This window comes from Bison bison, unplaced genomic scaffold (assembly GCF_000754665.1).
Source record: "Bison bison bison isolate TAMUID 2011002044 unplaced genomic scaffold, Bison_UMD1.0 scf7180017864174, whole genome shotgun sequence".
Lineage (NCBI taxonomy): Eukaryota > Metazoa > Chordata > Mammalia > Artiodactyla > Bovidae > Bison > Bison bison.
This window is the reverse complement of record NW_011494746.1, coordinates 3,207,104-3,233,131: the sequence shown is the minus strand read 5'-3', so window position 1 is coordinate 3,233,131 and position 26,028 is coordinate 3,207,104. Positions and strand designations below refer to the sequence as shown.

The window sequence follows — 26,028 nt, the reverse complement described above, 5'->3', positions numbered from 1 at the left end:
GGCCGGGTCCTGTACCGCCAGGACACCTCTCCTGGGGTGCTGGGCCTGGCCGCCAGCTACGTGCGCACAGGCTTCCCGCTCTCCGGCGCGCACTTCACTCCCACCCACGCCTTTCTGGCCACCTGGGAGCAGGTGGGCGCCTACGAAGAAGCCAAGCGTGGGGCCCCGCCTTCGGGAGAGGTAAGCGACCACGGATGCTTGGCCTCTGTGCTTACTGAAAGATGGGCTTGAATTCTGGGTTGGAACCCAGGCTTGAAGTTTCTCCTGAGTCTGGTCTCCTGATGAACCTCATGTAGGGTTTGGTGGCACCGGGGCTGAAGTGGCTTGGTTTTCTCCAGGCTTTCTCTGAGGGTCTGAGAGGTGGTCAGTCTTATAAGGAGAACTGCTTAGGAGATGTGAATGCCCCAGTGCAGATGCAGGAGGGAGTTTATGATTTGATTGTTTCATTTTAGAATCACCTCATATATACAGAGAATTATTTCTATGTTCATTGAAGGAAAAACATCAGAAGATGGCAGGCAGTTTTGAAAAGAACAGCCACTCATTTTCCTGCCACTTAAGATATCCACTATTAAACAGTTTTGTGTGCACCTGCCAGAGCTTTTTCCTATCCGTATCTGTATGTGTCTCTGTCTATTAATGATGGATTCACACTCCACATACTGTTTTGTAAATTTTTTTAGTAAGTTGCGAATATATTTCACTGTCAATAAATATTTCTACAACATCGTTAACGTTTGTATATTCCATCCAGTGGATTTCTCACTGTGCTGTGTGGTCAGCAATGTCATTTCCAATTTTTCATCATAAATTTGTGAAGCACTTTTTCTTTTTTAGGCTAAATCATATGCCATGTCACCACTTGACTTTCCAGGAAGTGGAATTGATGGGCCAAATTGATGCATTTTATATGAAGTTTTTGATAATTTTTGCCCAACTGTCACTCAGGTACCAGTTCACATGCTCCCTACTTTACAGGAGACTGCCCTTGAGCCATTGTATAGCCTCTACCTGAGATATTGAGAACCTTCTTTGTGCAGGGTATTGGGCTAGGTGGGGGGTTGGAGAAAGATAAAGAAGGTAAGTATGTTGCATGCATTCATTCACTGAGGTATTCCAAATGAATTATCAGATGGGTCAGGGTGGTTTGGCAAAAGGTTACTTGCCTCATTCCTGGGATAGGTAAGGGTTCCTACATGAAATTCAACCTGAATCTAAAATGTCGTACTCCAAGGGCTGAAACTCTCAGCTTATCTCTATTTAACTCATCAGTGTGATTTTTAGCTATATAGAGGCAGTACATATCCTCCTTCAGGTTCAGAGAGGTTAAGTAGCTTGCACACTCTCCCTGAATGATTCAAGATAGTGGCCATTCCTACTGTGTTCCCTGAGTGAGAGGAGTATCTTCTAAAGACTCTACTAAGCAAAGAGGATCTAGAGATGTAAAAAACCATTTGAATTGATTTTAGCCAATTTTTTGGAAACATCTAGTTCTGTTTATTGAATAACTTTTTAATGCATAGATTTGACATTTCAGTTATTCAATTCAACAGAGTATATTTAATTCAAACACATATATTGAGCACCTTCTTTGTGCAGGGCATTGGGCTAGGTGGAGGGTTGGATAAAGATAAATAAGGTAAGTATGTTGATTCATTCATTTATTTTTGCCCATAAGTTTAAAAAACATATTTAAAGTTTAACATACCTATAATACAAAGTTTAGAAAATAAACGCAGTTTATAATTATACTAATCAGAGGTCACCACTGCTATTTTGTTTTCTTCCAATCTTCTTTTCTAAACATATATATGTGATATATTAATATATGTATGTGTAAGTAATTTGTATTTAAACATAGTTGAGATCTATTTATCCAGCAAACTTTTTTGCACACTTACTGTATGTCAGGATGTGTAGACACTGTGAAAGGACACATTCTTTACTTTCAAGAATCTCAGGGTTTAATATTGATTATGATTCAATATAAGTGAAGTGACACCTTGAGACTAACTCCACCCCTCCCTGGTTAGGGAACCTAATCTGGGAAAGTTTCAGTGAGCAATTGTCTTTAAATCGGAGTTGAGCAGAGTTGAACATTCCCTATAGAAGGGGTAGCATATGACATATCACCTACGTACTGTATCGTTAATGTGTTTTGGGGCATTACATGTGGTATCCTATTACTGAAAAGGAAGGGTGGTGGGAATGAGGCTGGGAAGGCCGTGGGGTAGGGGCAGATCATGCTCTGCTAAGGGTTTGGACTTGGTTCTTTGGCACTGGGCAGCTCTTGAGGGATTTTAAATAGAAGTTTTGTTTTTCAAAGAATGCTCTTTTTGACTATTGAGGAGGTAAGGGTTCAAAGGAAAGGCTGACTACTTGGACAATGATTATGTGTGTTGTTTATTCAGGATATCTTGTTAATTCTTATAACAACACTTTATCTTGCTGTCTTCTCACAACACTGCTGCAAGACAAGTACAGCAAAACTCACTGTTTGCCATTAACTAGTAAGTTAAGGTGAGTGTGCATAATTCTGTACGTAGTAAGGCAAAGGCAGGTTTAGAATACAGACTTTCTTTTTCTTCTTTTTTGTGGTGTGTGGGATCCTCCATTGTGGCATGTAAACTCTCAGTTTCAGTATGTGGGATCTAGTCCCCTGACCAGAAGTGAACCCAGGTTCCCTGCTTTGGGAGCATAAAGTTCCAGTCCCTGGACCACCAGGGAAGTCCCTATAATATAGACCTGTTGATTCTTAGGTTTTTGTTGTTGCTTCTACCCAGACTTTTCATGCAGGACCCATTCTATTGGCACAAGTGATGTAGGCAGACAGAGTAGTTATGCCTTTTCCAAACACTTCCAGTAAATGAGGCTTGTTTTATTTTTTTGATGTGATCTTAGTACCAGAAGAGTCCTTGGACTCATATCTCATTCAAAGGAAGAATGAACTTGGAATGAAATTTGCCAAGGATACTATTGATGCCTTATTACTTCCAAATTAGTATTCCAGTGGTCTGAAGTGAATCCAGCTGCATCTGTCTTTTTCAACAGAGAGAAAAAAGGTAATGTTGAGCTGAGTGAGATGATTTGTAGAGATGAGCAGTTGCACAGAACCTATGGGGTGATGAAGTCACTCTTAGAGCTTCAGGAGTCCAATTTTATCAGCACTTATTTGAAACTGAAAATTGTAATGCGGACAAATATTTTTCTCTTTCATCTGTAGCATGGAAATAATGCTTCTGATGTGAAGATAATGACAAAAAACGTTTTGAAAGAAGTAGTTTATGAAAGGTTATCCAGTGACTTTGGAAGCAATGATCCAGCCTCAGTCTTAGTTTACTAACCTGTAAAATGAGGTAGCAATGCCTACCTTATAGGACTGCTGTGAGAATTCACTAAGGTGACATTTTAAAGTAGCCATTGTAGTCCCTTAGTCTTAGCAGGTGCATTTGCTCAGCAGATCTGTGTTCCCCTACATGGGGTTGATGTAGGACCAGATTCTGGTTCTTTGATTTCTCTATCTTGAAAGGATACTGTGATGTGAGTCTTTTAACTTAAGGACTCTTTAAATACAAGGTTTTCTGCATTGCAACTTCTGTCTGGGCCTCTTTATGGTGGGGGCGGAGCGTGGGAAGATTTGTAGAATCCATCTCTTACTTTTCTAATTAAAATTAATCTTCAGAAATGTTGCCAAATGTTGAGCTGGCTTCAGAATGTTTAATTTAAAAAGGAGATAAAGATTCTGTTTGGAGAGAGGATGTTTTTTTAATTACCCACATTGAAGGTTCCTTCTGAATACTTTAAAGAGCCCTGTGACATGTGTTGTTGTTTTAATAGTTCTTTGGAAATAGATTTTGGCAAACAGTAATCTACTTTGCTTGAAGGACTGTGTGGGTTCTACATGGCCTTCTTAAACCTTGGCATATAACATGTTGCAGAGTTACCAGAAACTTGAAGATGTCAGAGGAAAGGCATTTTTACCTTTTAAAACTGTTTCAGATGTTGTCCTTTCTCACCATGGACATTCGTGATGGATGTGATGGGATGTGGTACCTGATACTGTAGGAATCTAAAAAGCTATGACCAAATAGTGTTTGTCAGCACAATCTGAGACACCTTGAATTGTCATAAGTACATCACAGAGCAAAGTCGCAGTTTAGTTCAGTTGCTCAGTAGTGTCCGACTCTGAGACCCCATGGACTGCAGCATGCTAGGCTACCCTATCCATCACCAACTCCCAGAGCTTGCTCAAACTCCTGTCCATTGAATGAGTGATGCCATCCAACTGTCTCATCCTCTGTCATCTCCTCCTCCTCCTGCCTTCAGTCTTCCCCAGGTTCAGGGTCTTTTCCAGTGAGTCAGTTTGACCTTCAAAGAACTTACTGACGGGAGACATAAAGAGGACTAATGTTTACTTTAGCTGTGTCTTTTTCTCGAGGGTGGTGTGGGTGAGGGTGTTGTTATTTGAGGGATGAAGGGGGATAGAAAACTGGGCTTCATAGATCTGTGTGGTACAGGGAATGTTTTGTCGACTTTTAAGTTGGGCTGAAATGATGGATATTGAGTATGTGGCAACAGGACAGATTGTGCTGGCCGAGGATGTGTCCCGGGAGAAGGCCAAGAGAGCTGAGGCTGAAGATATGGATGAAGGCAGATGTGGGCAGTAAAATAAGATGAGCAGAAGGCTTCCTAGTGGAGGCCTCACCTCGGGAGTGAGATATGCCAACATGTTTCAAAGAACGATGGTCGTTGATGGAGGGGGTTGGATCCAGTGAGAAAATGAGAAGTACAAGCAGGATATGGTTGTAGCTTTTTTTGAATTTTGAAGCTGAGGTCCCAAAGAAGGGAGGTCTACAGTCTGTCTGAGAGAGTTTAGCTTGTGTCTGAGATCTAGCTCTGCAGACATAGAGAACAGAGACATATATGGAAATTGGTTAAAGAAATGCTGAAGTTTTACTAAAGACCAAGTGTTAGGAAAGTTATAATATTAGGGATGTGATAGTACTGGGCATTTATTTTGGTATTTTTGGCAGGATCTGTAGGATTAAGGGCAGAAAAAATGAATGAGGGAAAATCATGCAAGTGACAGTGATGTATAGGTAATGGTAGATAGAGAAATATACTAAGGAATGGAGATTAGCATTCACACCAAACAATGGAGACAAGAAGCTAATAATGCTAGGAGTGTAGAGAGCAGCAGCTGCTGCTGCTAAGTCGCTTCAGTCGTGTCCGACTCTGTGCAGCCCCATAGACGGCAGCCCACCAGACTTCGCCGCCCCTGGGATTCCCCAGGCAAGAACATTGGAGTGGGTTGCCATTTCCTTCTCCAATGTATGAAAGTGAAAAGTGAAAGTGAAGTCGCTCAGTCGTGTCCAACTCTTCGTGACCCCATGGACTGCAGCCCACCAGGTTCCTCCGTCCATGGGATTTCCAGGCAACAGTACTGGACTGAGTTGCCATCGCCTTCTCCGAGTATAGAGAGCATGAGGCCCTAAAGAAGACAGGAAGGGGAACTTTGTGACCCTACTTCTTAATTTTCATTATAATTTTTGTAAGCCACTTCAGGCAAACCCTTTGGGACATGGATGGTATTGTTGTGATATTTGGCCAGATGGCTGAAATTAAATAAATTGCATAAACTGGGAACTCATTGAGGAGCATGCTTTGTACCCGTCAGCCTGGCTTTGCCAAGCATCGTCAGGACTGATTGGTGATGCCCTGCACCTGGAAGGGAGAGCCCGAAGCTGATTGATTTCTCCTGAGGGCTCTGGCTTTTCTCTTTCTGATAGCAGGAAGGTGGATCCTGAAGCTCCACAGCACAGGCCCTGCTCCTCTCCTCCCTGGGATCTTGAGGAAGTTGGAAACTGCTGACCCTTTTGTGAGGTTTGGCAGCCCATCTGAGGCTTTTCCTTCAGGGACAGAGCATGTGGGGTTCTTGCAAAGTCTTTTCTCCAGGAATGTGTAGACCTTTCCGGTTAGGAAGCCAGTTAAAGAGTGTTCTAGGGGGAGGAGCCCTGCAGGACATCATGAAGCAGGCTCTTTAGGGATTAGGTAGAATGTTGTGGAACTGAGAGAAAACTTTAAACGTGATCATTTGGTGTGCGAATGGTTTTTAAACAGCCAGACTTTTTTGGCTGGTACTCTGGGATCCTAAATTCTATTTAAACTTTTTCTATTTGCCTATTTCAGTGAAGACAAGTATATTAAATAAATGCTTGCCACCTGTAATAAGTGCTTGTCTCAAGGATGGCATATAAAGACGTTGAATAACTTTTCATTGAAATAAATTTGCTCATTGGCTTAAAGAATGAATAAAATTTGTTGACTAGCTAAATACCCAGACCCCACAGTAAAAAGCCAGACTCTCCCCTTCCCAGCTCTGTTTACATTTTCCTTCCCTTTCCCATCCCCTTCAATTCCTTCACAATCTATAGGACCTCCTTATCTCACAGAGCTTCTCTAGATGTAGAACCAGGATTCCTCCTATCTGACATTTATTGTGGGCAATCAATGCCAGAAGCTTTGAAAGCTTTGCTTCTTAAAACAGAGTCTCTTTCCTTGAGTACCTTTCTTTCTCTAACTGAACTTTATTTATTCTGAGTAAAGTAAAACTCTGAAGTTACTGAATTGCCATTAATCGATCATGTATACATTCTGTATGGACATGTTACAGAATGGCCTTTGTTTACATTTGGCAGAAGTTATGGCTTCCGAGCTTTGAGAAATTCTAGAAAACATCCCTTGCCTTTTGTTTTTGGAAAAGTCAAGCTTTCCGGCTGAAACAATCAACAACGAAAACAATAACAAATATATGAGGGCCCCCCCTTGTCTTTAAGTTTCTGAACTTAAAGGAAAGCAAAAAGCCAAGCCATGTAAGGTGACCTTTTCTATGTTGGCGATCTAGAAGAAAAGTTGGATAATATTTTGGTTTTTTTCTGGAAAAACATTTTAACACCTAAACTTTATCTTGTAAGTAAACCATCCAAACTATACTTAAAAATTAAACATCAAAAAAGAATAATTAACATTAGAAAAGAGCTTGGCCAGCATTTGGGGAAGGATGTAGGACAGGCCCATACCTATTGTCTGCTGTTTTATTTAGTAAAATGTGATATGTTTCTCTCTGCCTAACTTTGTGTGTCTAGCAAAATGGGGAGACAGTGCTTCTTACCAGTAAATAATGTTTCTAGGAGTCACATTATTTAGGGAGTAGTGGTATTTATAAATACATCTCCTGCTCCTTGCTAAGTTGCAAAAAGAATGGAGTTAAATGAGAGGGGTGTCCTCAGAGGCCTTCATATAACATTTTTTAAAAGATACTCAAGTACCATTAACTGATCACTTGTGTGTTGTGAGGGAGATAGCTGGATGTAGATAAAGGCAAAAAAAAAAAAAAAAAGTGTCCTGTTGAAAATACTAGAGTAAATTGAACTTTAAGGAGTGATTCTATAAGGACCTGGGTGTTGCGTTTGTGGCTAGTTCAGGCTCCTGGCCTGTCCTTCTGGTCTGCTTTGGCTCCTGCAGTGTTTATTACCATTCACAGTCAGCCTCTGCGACGCCTGCCCATTCCAGCCCTGAGGTCTGGGGCCCACGCCTTCCTCTCTGGCCTCTACTACCTTCTCCAGCAACTCTCCTGGAATCCCAGCCATGGCTGCTCCCTGTCGTAAACTCTGAGACTGTCCTGGGTGGAGGCTTCCATCCTTTGCCCCTTTGCTTGTTCCCACCAAGCATACTGTCCAGTGCTTGGCTGGCACCTGGCTTTCTGAATTAATGTACAAATGAATTAATGAATCAAGTTTACAGACATGTAAACAGCTAATCAGGCTAAACGAGGTGACTGCTAACTAGAAACACTCATTAAGATGTTGTGGAGGGTCAGAGAACAGCAATAAATCTACAGGGAATCTCGAAAACCCCTCAGAGGTCAGTACTAGAAGGTCAGGAGTGTTTCTAGGCACAGGAAAACGTGAGTAAATAAATGTTCAGAAGCATCAAAGTACATGGGACAGATGGGCAATATTAAATAATCTGGTGAAGATACAGTGGATGTGAGCTATGGAAAGAGAGTTTGCAGCTTATAAATCACCTGGCGTGGCAGGCCAAGGAGTGGTTGGCACGGCCTGGTGGTGCAGGGCAGGGATCCTGGAGCTGGCTGGCCTGCCACTGCATACTAACAGCCTAGCCCTAGGCAGGTCTCTTAGCCTTTATGTCCTGGTTTCCTCATCTGAGAAATGAGGATAGGATAACTCTGGTGCTGGTGTCAGAAGGTAGATGGAAGAGAATAGAAAGTGAGGCTGTGAGAACAGTAATGAGGCCTTTTGATCAGCCAGTGCCTCACACCACCCCTGCCCATAAAGGGGATTCAATAAATAAGTGAATGAGTGAATGAATGAATGAATGAATGATCCCAGTAAGTGCCCAGAGCAGTAAACTAGGGCAGTGACTATGGGAATGTACACATTAATTTTGCTATTTACTCTCAGCTCTGAAAGAAGTTTGGATGATAGAAGTTTGAAACCTTAAAAAATAGTTTTATTTTTTTAACCTGTGTTTTAAAAAAAGTCCTTTATTTTTGGTTGCGCTGGGTCTTTGTTGAATTGCGCAGGCTTTCTCTAGTTGCAGCGAGTGGGGGCTACGCTTCGTTGCAGTGTGTGGGCTTCTCATGGCAGTGCAGAGCACAGGCTTTAGGTGCTCGGGCTTCAGTAGCTGTGGCACGTGGGCTCTAGAGCGCAGGCTCAGTAGTTGTGGTGCACGGGCTTAGTTGCTCCGCGGCATGTGGGATCTTCCCAGACCAGGAATCAGACCTGTGTCCCCTGCGTTGGCAGGCAGATTCTTACGCACTGTGCCACCAAGGAAGTCCTAACCTGTGTGTTTTGTTTTTTTTTTTAACCTATGCATATTTCAACTATTAATCTAAGTTGATAAAAGATGATTATAATAATACAGCTTATGTAATTATGCTTATAACTTGGAGAGGAAATTTAAAAGAATATTATGTTAAAACAATTTAGAGAAATCCTGAGAAGGGGGACAACACTTTGCATTTCATAATGCTTTGCTTGCAGTTTTTTTTGTTGTTATTTGTTTGATTTATTAAGAATATTGTCTATTTTTTTCACAGCTGAATACTTTCCAGGCAGTGTTGGCATCTGATGAATTTGACACCTACGCCCTCTTTCTTTATCCTGCCAATGGCCTTCAGTTCTTTGGAACACGCCCCAAAGAATCTTACAACGTCCAGCTCCAGCTTCCAGCCCGGGTGGGCTTCTGCCGAGGAGAGGTTGATGACCTGAATAGACAGGGACCATATTTCAGCTTGACTAGCACTGAACAGTCTGTGAAAAATCTCTACCAGTAAGTAGCATAGGGCTTAAGCCCTTTCTTGTTGGAATGTAAGGACCCTTAGGAGCTACCCAAACTTCAGTGGCTCTAAGACCATTAAATAGTATCTTGGTAGTTTCTAACTAAGCAAGGCATCAATGTCAAAACCAGGAACTAGACTAGGCCCTGGGAGGAGCAAGTTGACCAAAATATAAAAGGTTCGTTATTTTTCCTGCCGTATTGGCTAGAGATACCAGAAACCAAACTGTGTGTGTGAGTGTGTGTGTGTGTGTGTGTGTGTGTGTGTGTGTGTGTGTGTTAGCACAGCCACTGAGGCTTGCTATGGAAAACATTGCTCTTGGAACCACATAAAAATATTCAGTAATATAACTGCCCAGGTTGAGGTTTTTCCAGGTTAATCGTTTCACAGCTGGAAATGTTGTAAGTTAGTCTTTTATACAGATAGGTGTTAAAAGTTAAATTAAGAGTTGTGTAATTTGGAAAAAAAAGAGAAAAACCAACAAACAGATTGCTAGGGTTTTGGAAGTCTTGGGATTTCTCAATGGCTTCATTATCTGAAATAGTCCGGATGGGTTTTTCATGAAATGCCTGGAACTGGGCACATTCCTTAGTCCCATCACGTGAGCGCACTTTGCTTGTCCACATCATGCTCAGTATCTGGGTTGGCATCAGTTGATATTTACTCATTTCTGGGCTTAAAAAAAATCTCTCTGCTTTTATGCTTCCCTGAATACGGGTCTACAAGCTGGACAGAATGAGATTACTGGGTACTGGAACACCTTACACTTTTGCATGCCATCCGCTCTACTCAGAGACCAGAGAGCGGGCCCTACAGCCAAACAGGGTTACTCAGAGCTGACATTTATGGAGAGCTTACTGTTTGCCAACATTATGCTAAACACTTTCCAGAAGTTCTCTTAATTAAAACTCAACAAGAGTCTCAGGGGGTAAGTTCTGTTCTTTTGTCAATGTGACAAATGAGCTTAGGAAAGTTAAATTGCCTATAATCTCAAAGTTATGAAGTGGCAAAGCCAAAATTCAAGCACGAGTCTGGAGCTCTGAACTACTGTTTTTTTTATGCTGAATCCTGGCTTGCTTTCCCATTCTCAGGACTCACATTAGGCATCTTATGGGCTCCACTGAGGTTGCCTTTTAGTCTTGACTCTGGAGAAAACTTAGCTCCTTGCTTTTTCTGCCCTGGCTCCACCACCCTCTTCTCTGGAGCCCATGGATTCTCTGCTTTTCAGACATTATCCAAGCGCTGGAAAGACAAAGATGTCTAAGGCCTAGGCCCTGTATACTAGCAGCCTGCATTCTCCTAGACTAGATGGAGGAGCAGTTTGACAGTTCCAGAGCATGGGACTAGGTGCTAACACCGCCTCAGGGTACAGGAGGCAGTGGAGGCCAAAAAGCCTGTGGGAAAAAGCAGTTATGCTTCCCCGCCACAGCCGTAAAGGCCCCTAAGAACTCACATAGGCACACATGGACACGCAGACTTGTACACATATACACTGCTTCCATTTACCTTCCTCCATGTGGCTCAATGGTAAAGAATCCACCTGCCAAGGCAGGAGATGTGGGTTCAGTCTGTGGGTTGAGAAGGTCACCTGGAGGAGGGCATGGCAACCCACTCCAGTGTTCTTGCCTGGAAAATCCCATGGACAGAGGAACTTGGCAGACTACAGTCCATGAGGTCACAAAAATCAGCCATGACTTAGTGACCAAACAATAGCAACAACGCCTACCTCATCTTTGTCTTTCATGCTTCCTAGAAACCTCCGAGTTGCTTGATTGAAAGTGGAAGATAGGGGGCCAGAATGACTGGCAGAAGAAGTTTTCTTTAGTAAAATCTGTTTAGTATAAAAACTAAAATAAGGTGCAAGTAATGCTGATGATTGTGAAATAAAAGTAAAAATCACCCATTATCACTGCTTCAAAGTGATAACCATTATTAATAGTCATTTCAGAAGTTTAGGTGTATACAAAACCTTTTTAAAACCAAAAAGGTTCTTTTGTTATACATATGCAATCTTCCCATTTACCACTGTCTTACGGACATCTTTCAGTAAGATATCTTTATATTATTATTTGAAGGCTATAAAACATGGCATCATATATGGCCTATATTATTAAAACAATAAACTGATTGATGAACATTTAAACTATTTCTGGTTTTTCCTTTTATAATTATTGTTGCAGTAAACAAAATAATATACATTGTTTGGATGCTCATTTGTCTTAAAGATAAATTCTTAAAAGTAGAATTGCTGAGAAAAGGTATATGCAGTTTAACATTTTAGTGCACGTTAACCAAATCACCCTTCAGAAACCCTGCACCAGCTTACAATCCCACCAATAATGGAGAGCTGTGATTGACAATGTTCATTTCCTACAGGCTTCTAATCTTTTTAATATTTGTGAATCTGATAGGTGTAAATGTTCATATTTTCACTCTAATTTTTATGATTACTGGTAAAACTGAGCACCTTTTCAATGGTTAATAGCCATTTCTTTGCTCTTTTCTACTGAGGTATTTACAGAGATCTTTTACAAATAAGAAAAATCTAGTAAAAATATTTTCTCTTAAATGCCATCCATATTTTTATCCAGTTGTTCATCTTTAAAGGTAGTTACGATCTAAAAGGTATAACTTTAGGGTTGTCAAAGTTATTGGCCTTTTCCTTTATGATTTCAGGTCTTGGTATTATTCTTAGGAAGGCCTTTTCTACCTCCAAATGATAGAACAGTTCCCCAACTTAATCCTCTATTTTACTTTTTTCTTTCTTCTTTCCTTCCCTTCTTCCTTCCTTCATTTTTTTCTTTCCTCCCTCCCTCTCTCCTTTCTTTCTTTCCTTCCCATTATTACAAGATATTGAATATAGTTCCCTGTGCTATCCAATAGATTCTTATTGGTTATCTATTTTATGTATAGTAGTGTGCATGTGTTAACCCCAAACACCTTATTTATCCCTCTCCCACTTTCCCCTTTGGTAGCTGTAAGTTTGTGTTCTGTGTCAGTGTCTTTCTGTTTTGGAAGTAAGTTCATTTGTGTCTTTCTCTTCTTTTAGATTCCACATATCAGTAATATCATATGATATTTTTCTTTGTCTGGCTTACTTCATTTAGTGTGATAATCTCTAGGTCCATTCATGTTGCTGCAAATGGTATTCAGTTCAGTTCAGTTCAGTCGCTCAGTCGTGTCTGATTCTTTGCGACCCCATGAACCGCACCACGCCAGGCCTCCCTGTCTATCTCCCTGTCCATCACCAACTCCCAGAGTCCACCCAAACCCATCTCCATTGAATCAGTGATGCCATCCAACCATCTCATCCTCTGTTGTCCCCTTCTCCTCCTGCCCTCAATCTTTCCCAGCATCAGGGTCTTTTCAAATGAGTCAGCTCTTTGCATCAGGTGGCCAAAGTATTGGAATTTCAGCTTCAACATCAGTCCCTCCAACGAACACCCAGGACTGATCTCCTTTAGAATGGACTGGTTGCATCTCCGCAGTCCAAGGGACTCTCAAGAGTCTTTTCCAACATCACAGTTCAAAAGCATCAATTCTTCAGTGCTCAGCCTTCTTTATAGTCCAACTCTCACATCCATACATGACCACTGGCAAAAACCATAGCCTTGACTAGACGGACCTTTGTTGGCAAAGTCATGTCTCTGCTTTTGAATATGCTGTCAAGGTTGGTCATAACTTTCCTTCCAAGGAGCAAGCATCTTTTAATTTCATGGCTGCAATCACCATCTGCATTGATTTTGGAGCCCAGAAAAATATAGTCAGCCACTGTGTCCGCTGTTTCCCCATCTATTTGCCATGAAGTGATGGGACCAGATGCCATGATCTTAGTTTTCTGAATGTTGAGCTTTAAGCCAACTTTTTCAGTCTCCTCTTTCACTTTCATCATTACTTCATTCTTTTTTTATGGCTCAGCAATATTCCATTGTGTATATATATATACACTACATCTTTATCCATTCATCTGTTGATGGACATTTAGGTTGCTTCCATGTCTTAGTTATCGTAAATAGTGCTGTTATGAAAATTGGAGTGCATGTATCTTTTCAAAGTATGGTTTTCTCTGCATATATGCCCAGAAGTGGGATTGCTGGGTCATATGACAGTTCTATATTTAGTTTTTTAAGGAACATCCATACAGTTCTCCATAGTGACTGTACTGATTTACGTTCCCACCCACAGTGTAGGAGGGTTACTTTTTCTCCATGCCCTCTCCAGCATTCATTATTTAAAATTTCAAAAATATGCAGAAAAGTGGAGGTAATCTAGATTTACAAGCTGTTGACATTTTGCCATCTTAATAATTTTTTTCTTTTTTATGTTACTAATTTAAAGTAAGTGACACCCATCATGCCACTCTCCCCTCAGTGCATCAGTATGCATTTTTTAAAAATAAAATTCTCCTAGTCAATAGAATTATTTTCTTCCTCAAACTTGTCTTATAAGTTTAGAGGTCATAAATTATATAATTCATAATGTGTTTGTAATAATTCTCCTTCTGCACATTTAAATATGAATGTACACATTTGCATTTTTTGAGATTATTCTTTTCTGTCTCCTAGAAAACAGTAGTTACTAAGCACTTATTATATGCAGGGCCCCATGCTGAACATTTTATGTGATTTTCTAGCTTAATCCTCCTAATACCCCAGGGAGGAAGGCACTGTCCATCTCATTTTGTAGCCTTGTTTTCTTTCTAGGAAATAAATTAACTTCTTTCTATCGCTAAGCTTTCCAAATGACCTTGGATTTTAGGATAAACTCAAACTGGCTTCTTTCCTATCATTTACAATGACAAAAGCCAGGGTAGTGATTCATATTTAAGTAGAAGGCTATTTTATTTAGCTTTTATCTGCCATAATTTGTACTTTCCTACTCTTTGAAGCTTTTATAGTTCTCTGTTTCTAACTTCAAGAAGAAATTTCACAGCTGCAATACCTCCGATGTGATAACAAACTCAACATCCTCAGATTTTCTGAGTCCTCTCTTATCTTCTCTAACATTCCTTGCTTGCTTGCCAGAAAGCACCAGCATTTAATTCTTAGAACTTACCGAGTTTACAAAGCATATTGCACAAAGGATCAAAACTTTTTCTTTCTACACTCGTTTCCCTAAACTAATCGCAACAGCAGTGGTGGTAACAACATGTGAAGGGGTGGAGACTGATTGATTCTTGGAATTGTGTTAATAAATATTATTGCTACAGAAATCCACATGAAGGTGAGCAATACCAGCCCAAATGAGCAAAATTCTCTTGTCCTCATATGAGTCAATGAATTTCCTGTTAATATTATTAGTCATTAACTGACTTCTCATGGACTGGCTGTGGAGAAAATCCCACAACACGAGAGACTGAGAGCCTGGTGTTTGGTCCGTATACCAGAGCATATAGAAATGGGTGTATTCAAGCCAGCCAGACCCTTTCTTTCTTCGGGTTTTTCCTTTTTTTTTTTTTTTTAATTGTTTGTGGGGTTATTCTCTTTAGAATGTATCATTGACTAAAATAATGGGTCGCTGGGATATTTGGAAGACTGAATGGAGCCTGTGTTCTTTTCTAGTGGAGATGTACAAGTGAGCTCCCTGGCTCCAAATGTTTCTGGACACCTCTTACCTGTGACCCGTGGCAGTTAATTAACCTGCTTTCTTACCCCTCCCCCCCACTCTTACCTTTGTTCTACATCTGCTCAACATTTTTGATACTTAGGTATTTCTATTTCTTTGAGTTTTTTGACATTGATTTACCAGGGTTTGTGAATTAGTTAATTGAATAATCCATGTGGCTAAACAGCAAAATGTTTCTGACGTTCTGTAGTGTAAAAGAATTAGGATGTGGACTGACTATGGTGTACTGATTTTCTGACATGATGTGGATATTCAGAGCATAGGCTTTGGTGTTATTGCTGAATTCAAGTCCAAGCTCTGCCAATTATTATTGTGCAACCTTAAGAAGATTAGTTAACCTCTCTAAACCTGTTTTCTCCTCTGAAAACTCAGGCATATCACTGCCTCTACCTTGCAAGTTGTGTTGAAGAATGTTAAGCACTTGGCATGTAACTCTCAAATAAAAAGGACTCATTATTATTTAGGTGTTTGGCAGAAATGTTTAAGCATATGTTTCTTGAGTTTGTTAAAAGTGTGTGTGTGCTTGCGTTCAGTAGGTAAGTCATGTCCAACACTTTGTGTCCCCATGGACTGTAGCCCACGAGGCTCCTCTGTCCATGGAATTCTCCAGACAAGAATACTGGATTGGGTTGCCCTTTCCTTCTCCAGGGGATCTTCTCAACCTAGGGATTGAACCCATGTCTTCTGCACTGGCAGGAGGCTTCTTTACCACTGAGTCACCAAGGAGTGTTAGTTGCTCAGTCATGTCCGACTCTTTGCCACCCCATGGATTGTAGCCTGCCAAGCTCCTCTGTCCATGGAGTTCTCCAAGCAAGAATACTGGAGTGGGTAGCCATACCCTTCTCCAAGGGATCTTCTCAACCCAGGAATTGAACCCAGGTTGCCCATGTTGTGAGCAGACCCTTTACCATCTGAGCTAGCAGGGAAGCCCTTGTTCCCTAGGTGTTTTCATATAGCCATTTAGATAAAACATGTAGTACAGAATTCTGATTTGAGTGTCCAGCAGTAGGCATATGGCCTTTGAAACCCATTGTTTAATAAGAGATTGTTTGCGTCAAAATTCCAATATAATGCTTTTCAGTTATCATGTAAGTCTGGTTTTGTTTGGTTCCCTGCCAGTGAAAACTTAATCTGATCTGAATAGTCTTTCAGTTTTCAGATAAATTGCTCACCTTTGTAAGAAGGTGGTGGGTGGACACGTGTGCTACAATATCTTTTTTCCTTTCTGTTTAGACACAGCAACCTGGGCATTCCTGGAGTGTGGGCTTTTCACATAGGCAGCACTTCCCCGTTGGACAACGTCAGGCCAGCAACCATTGGAGGAGACCTTTCCAAAGCCCATCCTTCAGCTCCTCTGGGACAGTCCTTCAGCCATGCTGTGGCCCTGGAGGATGACTACACTCAGGACACTTTGGATGATTATGATGAGAATGAGGAGGAAATCGAATACCCGCCTAGTGAGCCAGCGGAGGCATCAAATGGCCGCAGCTCAGTCGATGTTTCTTTAGGAGGTAGGATCTCTGCTCCAGATTCTGACCTGGCCTCCCCTGAGCCACATTCAGCATCTTGGAGTGGGCCTGAAACAGAATCTTCCCCCTTGGACCCTCACACCAAAGAGAGGAGACTTCAGGGGGAGACCGATGCCCCGGATTTAAAAGGGCGAGTCGAGTCTTCTGAACAGCCAGGGACCAGAGTCCCTGCTCCTCCAAAGACTGAAGGAGATTCACCTGCTCCTCCCGGGGAAGCCCCGCCGCCCTCCCCAGAGGGAGGGGCTGGGCCAGCGGACCAGGATGCTCTTCCAGCCCATCCCGGAGGAGAGGCGGCCCTTCCCAACTACCCTGGGCCCGACCACGGCCCGCACCTGGGTCAGCGGGGGCAAGTGGTCGGGGTGGAGGACGACATCAGCTCCAACACTGAGGGTAAGTGGATTCGAACCCTGGTGCTAAGAATTCATTGAAAAAAAAAAATACTGGTCTTGCAGAGACTCATGAATTTTCTTTCAAGTGAGTAGATGAAGAGTTTAGCAAAAAGAAGCTGGGGATTTATTTTTAAAACCCAAGTATCTTTTCTTTGCCAAAGAAATCTTGGCAGGCAAATTCTGTTTGGAATCTGTTGACCATTAATAATACTTTTTTTTTTTTTTTTTAAAAGAGGGGCTTCTTGAGCACGTGGGGGAAAACTGGGGGTTGCTCGTGCCAGCTACGCTCTCAAGTGGAATGAAGTATTTTAGTCTGAAAGTTCAACAAAGCTAAAGCGTTTTTGAGGCCTCACACGTATTATGGTGATGGAGGGCTTCGGGCTTTGGTTTCAGGTGGTGAGCTGTGCTGGCTGGGATGAACATTCCAGACTCTTCCTCCATAATGGGATGACCTCAGTGCTCCCCTCAGTTAGGAACATGGTGGTGGAGTGTGTGGGAGAGGGGACCCCTGGGGAGAAAACTTCGAACCACCTGTGTCTTGTCATTTCTGGTTCACGGCTGTGCAGCTGTGCTATTCAGCTCCCTGGAGCCTTGTCCTCATTTTCATGACTCACTGACTAGAGCGAGGGGCCAGCAGAGAAATGCCCAGGGGAGGCCTTGGTTAATTAATATAGACACGGAGCCCATGTTGCCTTCTCTTAAAGGCGAGACTTGTCAGGTCAGCTCTTTCTTCCCAGTCAGAGATGTGAACACCTGAATGGGAAACTGGCCACAGATTTATCCCATTTGTTCCAGGGACTGCTCATCTGACCTCTGACAGGAGGAAAGAGGTCAGAGGTGAAAGCATTCTTTAGAACCTTTGTATTTTTTCTTCACCTTTCCTGTTTCCCATGGTTTTTATGGTAAAACAGGTTGACCTAGCAAAAGGTCTTTCAGGTGGTTCTTCAGTGGTCCCTGACCTGCAAGAATTTGCTTGAAGAAGCACTTCTTTTGGGAGGTGGGGGGATGAAACTATTTCATGACTGAGGTGACGCTGGATAATGATGACAAGGAGAACATTGGTGTCAGACTTAGGGTTGAATCTTGGCTGTCATGCTGGCTTCATGTAACCCCCAAACCTCTAGTTTCTCCTACATTTGTTGAGAGAATTGAAAGAGATAATGAAGTTCTTAGGTTAGTGTCTGTACTAGTTAGATCTTAATAAGTGGTGGCTGCTGCTGCTGCTAAGTCACTTCAGTGGTGGCTGCTTTTACTAATTATAGAGGATTTAAAGCAGTGGGAATGGGGGTGGGGTGGTAGAAAAGGAAGAGTGGGCTTGTTAAGAATTTGTGCCTAAGCACCGCCTTTCTCTCAAGAGAGAGAAGTGAGTTTTATGGGGAGGCTTCAGAACTTTCACACCTTTTTAGTCTAGTCTCCTGAATTTTCAGCATAAATGACATATATCTAAAGAAAATATAAAGCCAAGTATCAAAGACTTTTTTCTTTTTTTAAAAAAATATTTATTTTTAATTGGAGGATAATTGCTTACAATATAGTGTTGATTTCTGTTGACCAAAGAGATTTTGAGGTAAAGATGTGCTCCAAAGTGGTCTTTTCATTTGTGGGTTGTGACTTCCTGCCCTGAGAAGAGCTTGGAATATTAGAAAGCAGATCCCTGGAGTGATTCGTTAAAGGGTTAAGAAGAATGGGCTGCACGCCCTGTTTTGAGCTGTGAGGGGCTGAGAGAAGCTGGCCGTAACTGTAGGAGGCCAAGGGAACTGGCCATAGAGAACAGAGGCAGCAGCCATAACTCTCATGGGGCATGAACTATGATATTTACCAGCTGCTAGATAACGCCTACCCCTGACATCTCGGAAATGGCAACATGCGTTTGAAACATCTGGGTAATACAATGAGACATTTAGGGAAAAAAATCTATAAGTTTTTGAACTTTGAAAAATCAGCCACCATATTAGCAGAGAGGGAAAGCTTTAAAACTTGAAAGCAGAAATGAAAAATAGTTGAACCTCTGGTTTCATCTCGGGCTTTAGGAAGACTCAGTGTCCTCGGGGAATTTGTTCCAGAACCCCCTCTTCCCGTGCAGATACCAAAATCTGTGTATGCTCAAGGCCCTCAGTCAGCCCTTCGGATCCCTGGTTCTGCAGCCTCAACTCCCTCAGCTGTGGGTTCCCCAACCGTGAATCTTAAATACAGCACAGGATCCGCAGCTCCTTGAATATGCAGGTGCAGAACTTGTGGATACCAGAGGGCTGACTGTATAGAACCATGCAATTATTAATTACTTGGTTTTTCTTGGCAATGAAGTTTGTTGTTTTCAAACAAAACATTAGCATCCCACAGGTCTATCAGGCAAAAGTAGACTCCCTCTGGGAAAGTTAGTGGGTGGGGTGGCTGAGACTCACGTTGAACACTGCCTGCTAAAACGCCAACCTTGAGCCACGTTGCCAGCTTTTTCTAATGATGGAGTGGAGGAGTGTGAATTTTGGTTTTCAGTGGACTTGAGTTTGATTTCCAGCTCTGTTATGTGGTTTGGGATAAGACATTTGCTCTGCTTGAGTCTCATTTTCTTCAGCTATGCAGCAGAGATAATGTGTGTGTGCTGTGTGTACTACGTTGCTTCAGCTGTGTCTAACTCTTTGCGACCCTGTGGACTGTAGCCCGCTTCTGTGCGTGGGATTCTCCAGGCAGGAATACTGGAGTGGGTTGCTGTGCCCTTCTCCAGGGGATCTTTCCAACTCAGGAGTCGAACCTGGGTCTCATATCTCCTGCATTGGCAGGCAGGTTCTTTACCACTAGTGCCGCCTGGGACCTCATCGAAGAGGTGCAAGAATTAAAACTGGGCATGGAACCACCAGGCCCAGTAGATTTTACTTTCGCCTTTAAGTTTCATAGTAGTTAACTTGCTAAACCAAGAAATTAAATAGATTTCCCTTTTCTTTAAAAAAATTTTTTTCCCTTAGGGACTATTTTTATAGACTTTTTGTTGAGAAATCTAGATTCTTTTTAGATCATGTCCACACTAGGCAAGAATGTCCCAATTTCACTCTAATTCTAGCCTCAAGCTTATTGTTTTCTTTGTTTTTGTAGACCACAAAACCAGCAGTAAATTGGCTGCACAAACTTTCTCTGTTTCAGGGGTATTTTTTCTCCAAACAACTCTGGAAACTTGTTGTCAAACCAAAAATTACCTGAGCAGTGCCCTCCTCTGATCAGGGCACTATCGGGTGTCCACTTGGACTCTGAGCGGGAACTTTGCTTGGATGGTGCTAGCGCAGTTAATCCTCAGAATTGCCCTGTGCGGTAGATCCTTCCCACAGTGCAGAGAAGGAGGCGGAAGCCTGAAGTACTGAGTGATTTGTTGGGGTAAGAGGCAGGCCAGGACTGCAGCAGAGCCGTGTAAGGTCAGAGCAAGCACCATGTAGGGCAGATCCACCTGTGGTGCGTTGGGGACATCTTCCTGGAGAAGGAGGACTTGAGCCAGGCCTTGAGGTCAAAGCCTCAGTTTTGAGAGATAGAAAGTGGGGCATATTCTGGACAGAGGAGTGACAAGAGTGGAGGTTGTAAGGTGGAAATGGGGAGAGAGAGAGTTGCAAGGGGTAGGTGTAAGAGGCAGCTGCCAGCAAGGCTCTCGCTGCCTGCAGCCTGCCGGTGTTGTGGGCAGCAGGGACGAGCTTGATTCACAGGGACCATAGAGGTTCTTAAGATTCTGAAACCTACCTGCCCAGGTGGTGCAATGAGGAGCTTTATTTGACCTCAGCTGCATGATGAATTGGAAAGGGGATACCTGGCTTTCAGCACCCTCAGGCGTTCTCACTCTGTCCTGCGATGCTGTTGATTGTACTTGGATGGCAGTCATGCAGGGAAGGCCCAGGATGTGAATAGGATTTCCCTGTGGCTTCTGGCCTTGGGAAAGGCCTTAGGGATGTGTCTCAAGTAGCTTCTACCCTGGGATGAACTCAAACAGGCTCTGCTGCCCAACCCAGCCTTCCAAACACAAAAGCCCCTCTCCAGGGGTGGGGGCACCCCCAGGTTGCTGAGGGAATGTGAACAAGAGGGTCACCCATACCGCTGAAAACACCTTAAGGGAGAGCCTTCTAGGGTCAGATGTAACCCTCCCCCAACAAAAAACAGGGTCCTAATACCTGTTTGCCCAGCCAGCTTCACTATGTACCACACATATACACCAAAAACAAATGAACACTGGAGGGAAAAGCCTGCCACTGGTTTTCATTATAAAGCTGGGTGTGGTTTTTCTTAATTTGTCTATCATGCTGTGAGGTGGGAAACTTAGAAAAAAATCTGTCCTGCAGTGAAAAATGTAGGTTCTTTATCTTGAGATAGCAGGAAGAGCTGTTAAAGTAAAGGTCAGCCCAGTTGCCAGAGGCCGGGCCAGCTCAGGAAAGCCCTTGGTCCCCGTTTGCACGGTGAATCTGGTCTGCACCGTGGAACCTGTCAGTCTTCCACGTGGCTGGGCCAGGGCTGAAGACGAGTGTTTAAGGGTTTTTGGAGAAATGAAGACTGAAGGATGGATCAGAATAAGTGCAGAGGAGGAGTTTTCCATTTGTGTGAAAATCTCCCAGTTAGGACAAGTCTCAAGTGCCCTGGCAGCGCCTCTCCTTCTTCCTGTTATAGCCCCGTGACTCCACCCTCATTTTTTCTTTCCGTTAAGGATAGGAAAAGAGTGAAAAAACATTCAACGAAAAAAACAGAAACGACGTTTTTTAAATCCTCATTAGGGAGATGCTTTTAGCAACTGTCTAACTTCATTTAACAAAACTGCTGCAAACTGAGCCTGTTCACACCTGGCTGCCCTCCACCCTCCTCTGAGGTTCAAGTTGCCAGCAGACTTGTCCCTTCCTTGTGACAGGAGCCGCCAGGCAGAATGTGGGTCCCCAGAGGGTCTGGAGTGAAGCCTGCCCAGTGGGTAAAATTTGGGAGAGAGGAATCTGTGGGATGAAAACTAAATTTCTTGAAGTATGGCTCTAGTCCACTTGTGGTTCTTTCTTTCATGGCCCTGGTTTAAAATGCTGATTCCACACCCCTCCTCCACCTTCTGACCCAGAATCTGCCTGTTTAAGCCAGGTCCCCTAGTGATTCTGAAGCCCACTTCAATTGAGTATTGCTGATATGAGGGAAGGAGTGTTGGATTTAGAGCCAGAAGATCATATAATCTTTGTGGAACAGGAAGAAGTGTGTGAAAACACATTTATAGGTGTGAGATAAAAGAGGCATAGAAATGACCACTGAGAAATAAAAGGTACTCACTGCACATCTCATCCAGCTGGGATTCAGACACTGAGTCCCCACCTCCATGGGGTTCAGCATCCTTGAATCTACCTGCAGTTCCATAGAAGTTTGAGAAGTCACATTGGCCAGAAGTCTGGCTTTTCTTGCCCCGATAAAGACCTGGTCCTGGGCACCTGGTTTCCTCCATTAAGGATCTTCACATGCCACGCTTGTGGACTTAGCCTAAGTGGGCCATCCAGCGCAGCGTCCTGCTTCTCAGTCAGGGCAGGAGTGAATGCTAAAGCATTCCCTGAAACCCACCCACCCCAGGAGCTGCTAATTAATTGGTCAGATGAAATTCATTCACTACATGAAACAGCATTCTCCAACTCAGGGAAGGTTTGCAAATACGCTGACCATTGTCATCCATGGGCATAAGAGACCCCAGGAGTGGCTAAGGTGCAGACTCTTGGGATCTGCCCTCTGAGTCTGAATTGGTAGGTCAAAGGTATGCTCTAGGAATTTGCATTTTTAGTTAGGATCCCAGGTGATTCTGATGCAGCAGTTCCCAGAATTCATAGGAAGGAAGGCAGCTTTCCTTCTGCCTGGCACCATGCTGAAGGTGTAAGTCCCTGTCAGAGCCAGAGTGGAGCTTCCCAGGTGCCTCAGAGGTGCTGCCAGAACTGACCTCCCACAGACCTCCTCCAGTAAGTGGCAGCTCCAGCCTTCCAGTTCCCACACCAGGAAATGAACATCCCTGTGGAGCCCTCTCTTTCTCCTCCCCACCCGCCTCCCCTCTCTCTACCTTACCCCCTACTCCTCCTCCTCTTCTCTCCCTCTATCCAGTCCATCAGCCTACCCTGGCAGCTCTACCTCACAGCACTCCAGATGTGGTCTGTTCTCCAGCCCCTCCATCAGCACCTCCGACGACCAAGCCACCAGTCCCTTCCCGCACAGCATCACCCTTCTGCTCCAAACCCTCCAGCAGCTTCCCACCTCGCTCAGACTAAAACCCAGATCCTCCCCTTGACCTCCCAGGCCTGACAGGAGAGAAGTGGCCAGGGCTACTTCTCCGGCCTTCTCCCCTCTCCCTGCCCCTGTTTCTCCCACGTGCCTGCCTGCCTGACAGGGCGTGCCTGCCCTCACTCATCCTCCCCTCCTCTAGGCCTCTGCCCAAAGTCACCTTCGCCCTCCTGTCCCTCCCTGACTTAAGTTTCTGCATAGCTCTGGATATTATCCCCGATGCCAAATAATTTACCTGTCTGTTGACTGTTGTCTAGGGAGGGGGATATAAGCTTCAGGACAGGAAGTAATTTTTTTAATTAAATTTATTTCTGGCCACGCTGGGTGTTGGTTGTTGCGCGAGGGCTTTCTCTAGTTGCAGCAAGGGGGAACTAGTCTTGGTTGCAGTGCGCAGGGTTCTCATTGCTAGTGTCTTCTCTTGCTGCAGAGCACAGGCTCTCTAGAGCACGAAGGCTTCAGTAGCTGTGGCTCACAGGCTTAGCTGTTCCAAGGCATGTGGACTCTTCTCGGACCAGGTATCGAACCCATGTCCCCTGCAAGGCAGGCAGATTCCCATCTACTGTGCCACCAGGGAAGTCCAGGACAGGAATTTTTGTTTCTCTTGTTCCCTGCTGTATCCTCAGTTCCTACTCCAGGGCCAGGCGCATAGGGAGTTCTTGGTAAATACTTGTTTGAATTACTGAAAGAAAATTGTAGCGTTTGCCTTTCACCTAAGTTGGCACTGTCAGTATTACGTGTGCTCATCTGCACACGGAGGCAGGTACAGAAAAGGAACCGGATGTTCCTCTGACCAGGAGCATACCCATGTTCCCCCGCTGTGCTGGAAAGCACAGCTTGTATTCCTGGCTCAGCAAGTCCCATGCTGAGCATGCAGCTCCCCTCCCCCCTACATACACAGTTTTAAAAGATCCCCAAACCAGCCTACCAGTAGCTAACCCATTATAATTATAGTTTCAGTCATGTAATAGACTTTCATGGGGCCTAACTTATTTTTTGTTAGAAACATGCAGACGGTGTGCCCATAAACTTTTAAACTTTGGCACGGTTGCATTTGTATGTTGCTGGCTATACTGCCAAGCCTCTCTTTTTACCCATAGCATAGCCATGCCTCCGCCTACTAGTTTGTTTATTTTTTTTCCACTGGAAAATAATTTTATTGAGATTCTACCAGCTGTATAATCTGTTCTATTAGGCCCCTTCTTCCTTTGCAATTCGGTCCTTCTTAAGCGGTCCCATGAAGGCTTTCTTCTCCTCCACAGTCTGGAAGCGACCATGACCAAATTTGGAGGTGGTGTCAATACATTTGAGGTCGATCTTCTCCAGGGCCCACTGTTTGGTCTGTACCAGCAAGGACTTGTGCAGAGTGAGCACTCACTTCTTGGTTCCCACCATGCAGCCTTTGAGCATGACAAAGTCATTGGTCACCTCACCGTAGTGGACAAGCCACCCAGAGGGTTGATGCTCTTGTCAGACAGATCGTAATCAGTAGAGGCATTGTACTTGATCAGTTTGCCGTCCTTGATGAGGTAGCCCTGACCAGTCTTGTAGATCTTCTTGTTGATCTCAGTGCGGTGATGGTAGCCTTTCTGCCCAGCCGGAGCCACAGAGAAGGCCACCCAGGCAGGATGCCACGCCCCAATACAGGCAACCTTGCGCAGCCCTCAGTGGGTCTTACGGGGCAGCTTCTTGGTGTGCCAACGGCTGGTGACACCTTTGTAGCCTTGGCCCTTGGTTACCCCAATGACATTAATCATCTCATCCTGGCCAAACACTTGGCTCACAGGGACCTGCTGCTCGAGCCTCTCGCGGGCCCAGTCCAGTTTCTCGGCCACAGTGCCTCCGTTCACCTGGACCTCCATGAGGTATGCCGCCTTCTGGCGCAGAGGAAGCAGGCGCATCTGGGTGTGGGCAATGACATGGATGACCTGACAGTACTTTTTCATGCTGCTGAAGTCCTTCTCAAGGGGCTTCTTGCTGTCTGCATCCTGCCACTTCTTGCAGTATTTGGTGAAGGCCTTCTTCTTGGACTTATGCCAGTTCTTGTAGAAGCGCCTTTTGCACTCGTCGCTGATATGCTCAGCAAAGATGGTCTTAAAGGTCCGGAGGCCTCAGGGTGTTTCCACGTAGCCCACGATGCCCACAATCACCATGGGTGGAGTCTCCATGATGGTCACAGCCTCCACCACTTCCTTCTTGTTCACCTTGGACCCTGGCCTATCGACCTCCCTCACAATGTGGGTCATGCCAGCCTTGTAGCCAAGAAAGGCAGTGAGGTGTATGGGCTTGGAAGAGTCATCCTTGGGGAAGCTCTTCACCTTCCCGCGGTGCTGGCTGCTGCGCTTCCGAGGCAGGAAGCCCAGGGACCCGTGCCTGGGAGCAGAGAACTTCCTGTGAGACATCCTGCCGTCGAAAGCTGCCGGTAGAGCTCCACCTACTAGTTTAGTTCAATTAACCCAACTCTACACATCTGTAGGACTTCCCTAGTGGCTCAGATGGTGAATCTGCCTGCAATCCAGGAGACATGGGTTCAACCCCTGGGTAAGGAAGATCCCCTGGAGAAGTAAATGGCAACCCACTCCAGTATTCTTGCCTGGAGAATTTCATAGACAGAGGAGCCTGGCAGGCTCAAAGAGGGGTCGCAAAGAGTTGGACACGACTGAGCAACTGAACTGAATACAAACCCATCATTTATTAATTTGAGGGCAGAACAGTGTTTTTTAAAATTGTAATACAAACACTTTACAACATTAGTTTCTGCTGTACAATGAAGTGAAACAGCTATATGTGTGTGTATATACATATATCAGTTCAGTTGCTCAGTCGTGTCTGACTCTTTGTGACCCCATGAATCACAGCACGCCAGGCCTCCCTGTCC

General features: G+C 44.0%; 1 protein-coding gene and 1 pseudogene across 2 annotated transcripts in view; one reads left to right on the top strand and one right to left on the bottom strand.

Annotated features, from left to right (window-relative positions):
- Window positions 1-26,028, top strand: part of NID2 (nidogen 2 (osteonidogen)) — a 94,062-nt gene that overhangs the window by 1,884 nt on the left and 66,150 nt on the right. The window contains exons 5-7 of the mRNA XM_010842282.1: window positions 7-180; window positions 9,122-9,354; window positions 16,220-16,905. Of these exons, the coding sequence (XP_010840584.1) occupies window positions 7-180; window positions 9,122-9,354; window positions 16,220-16,905 (1,093 nt within the window). The remainder of the gene's footprint in view (window positions 1-6; window positions 181-9,121; window positions 9,355-16,219; window positions 16,906-26,028) is intronic.
- On the bottom strand, window positions 24,269-25,588 carry LOC104990268 (annotated as a pseudogene). Its single transcript, XR_825490.1, has one exon. The product of XR_825490.1 is annotated as a 60S ribosomal protein L3 pseudogene (transcript).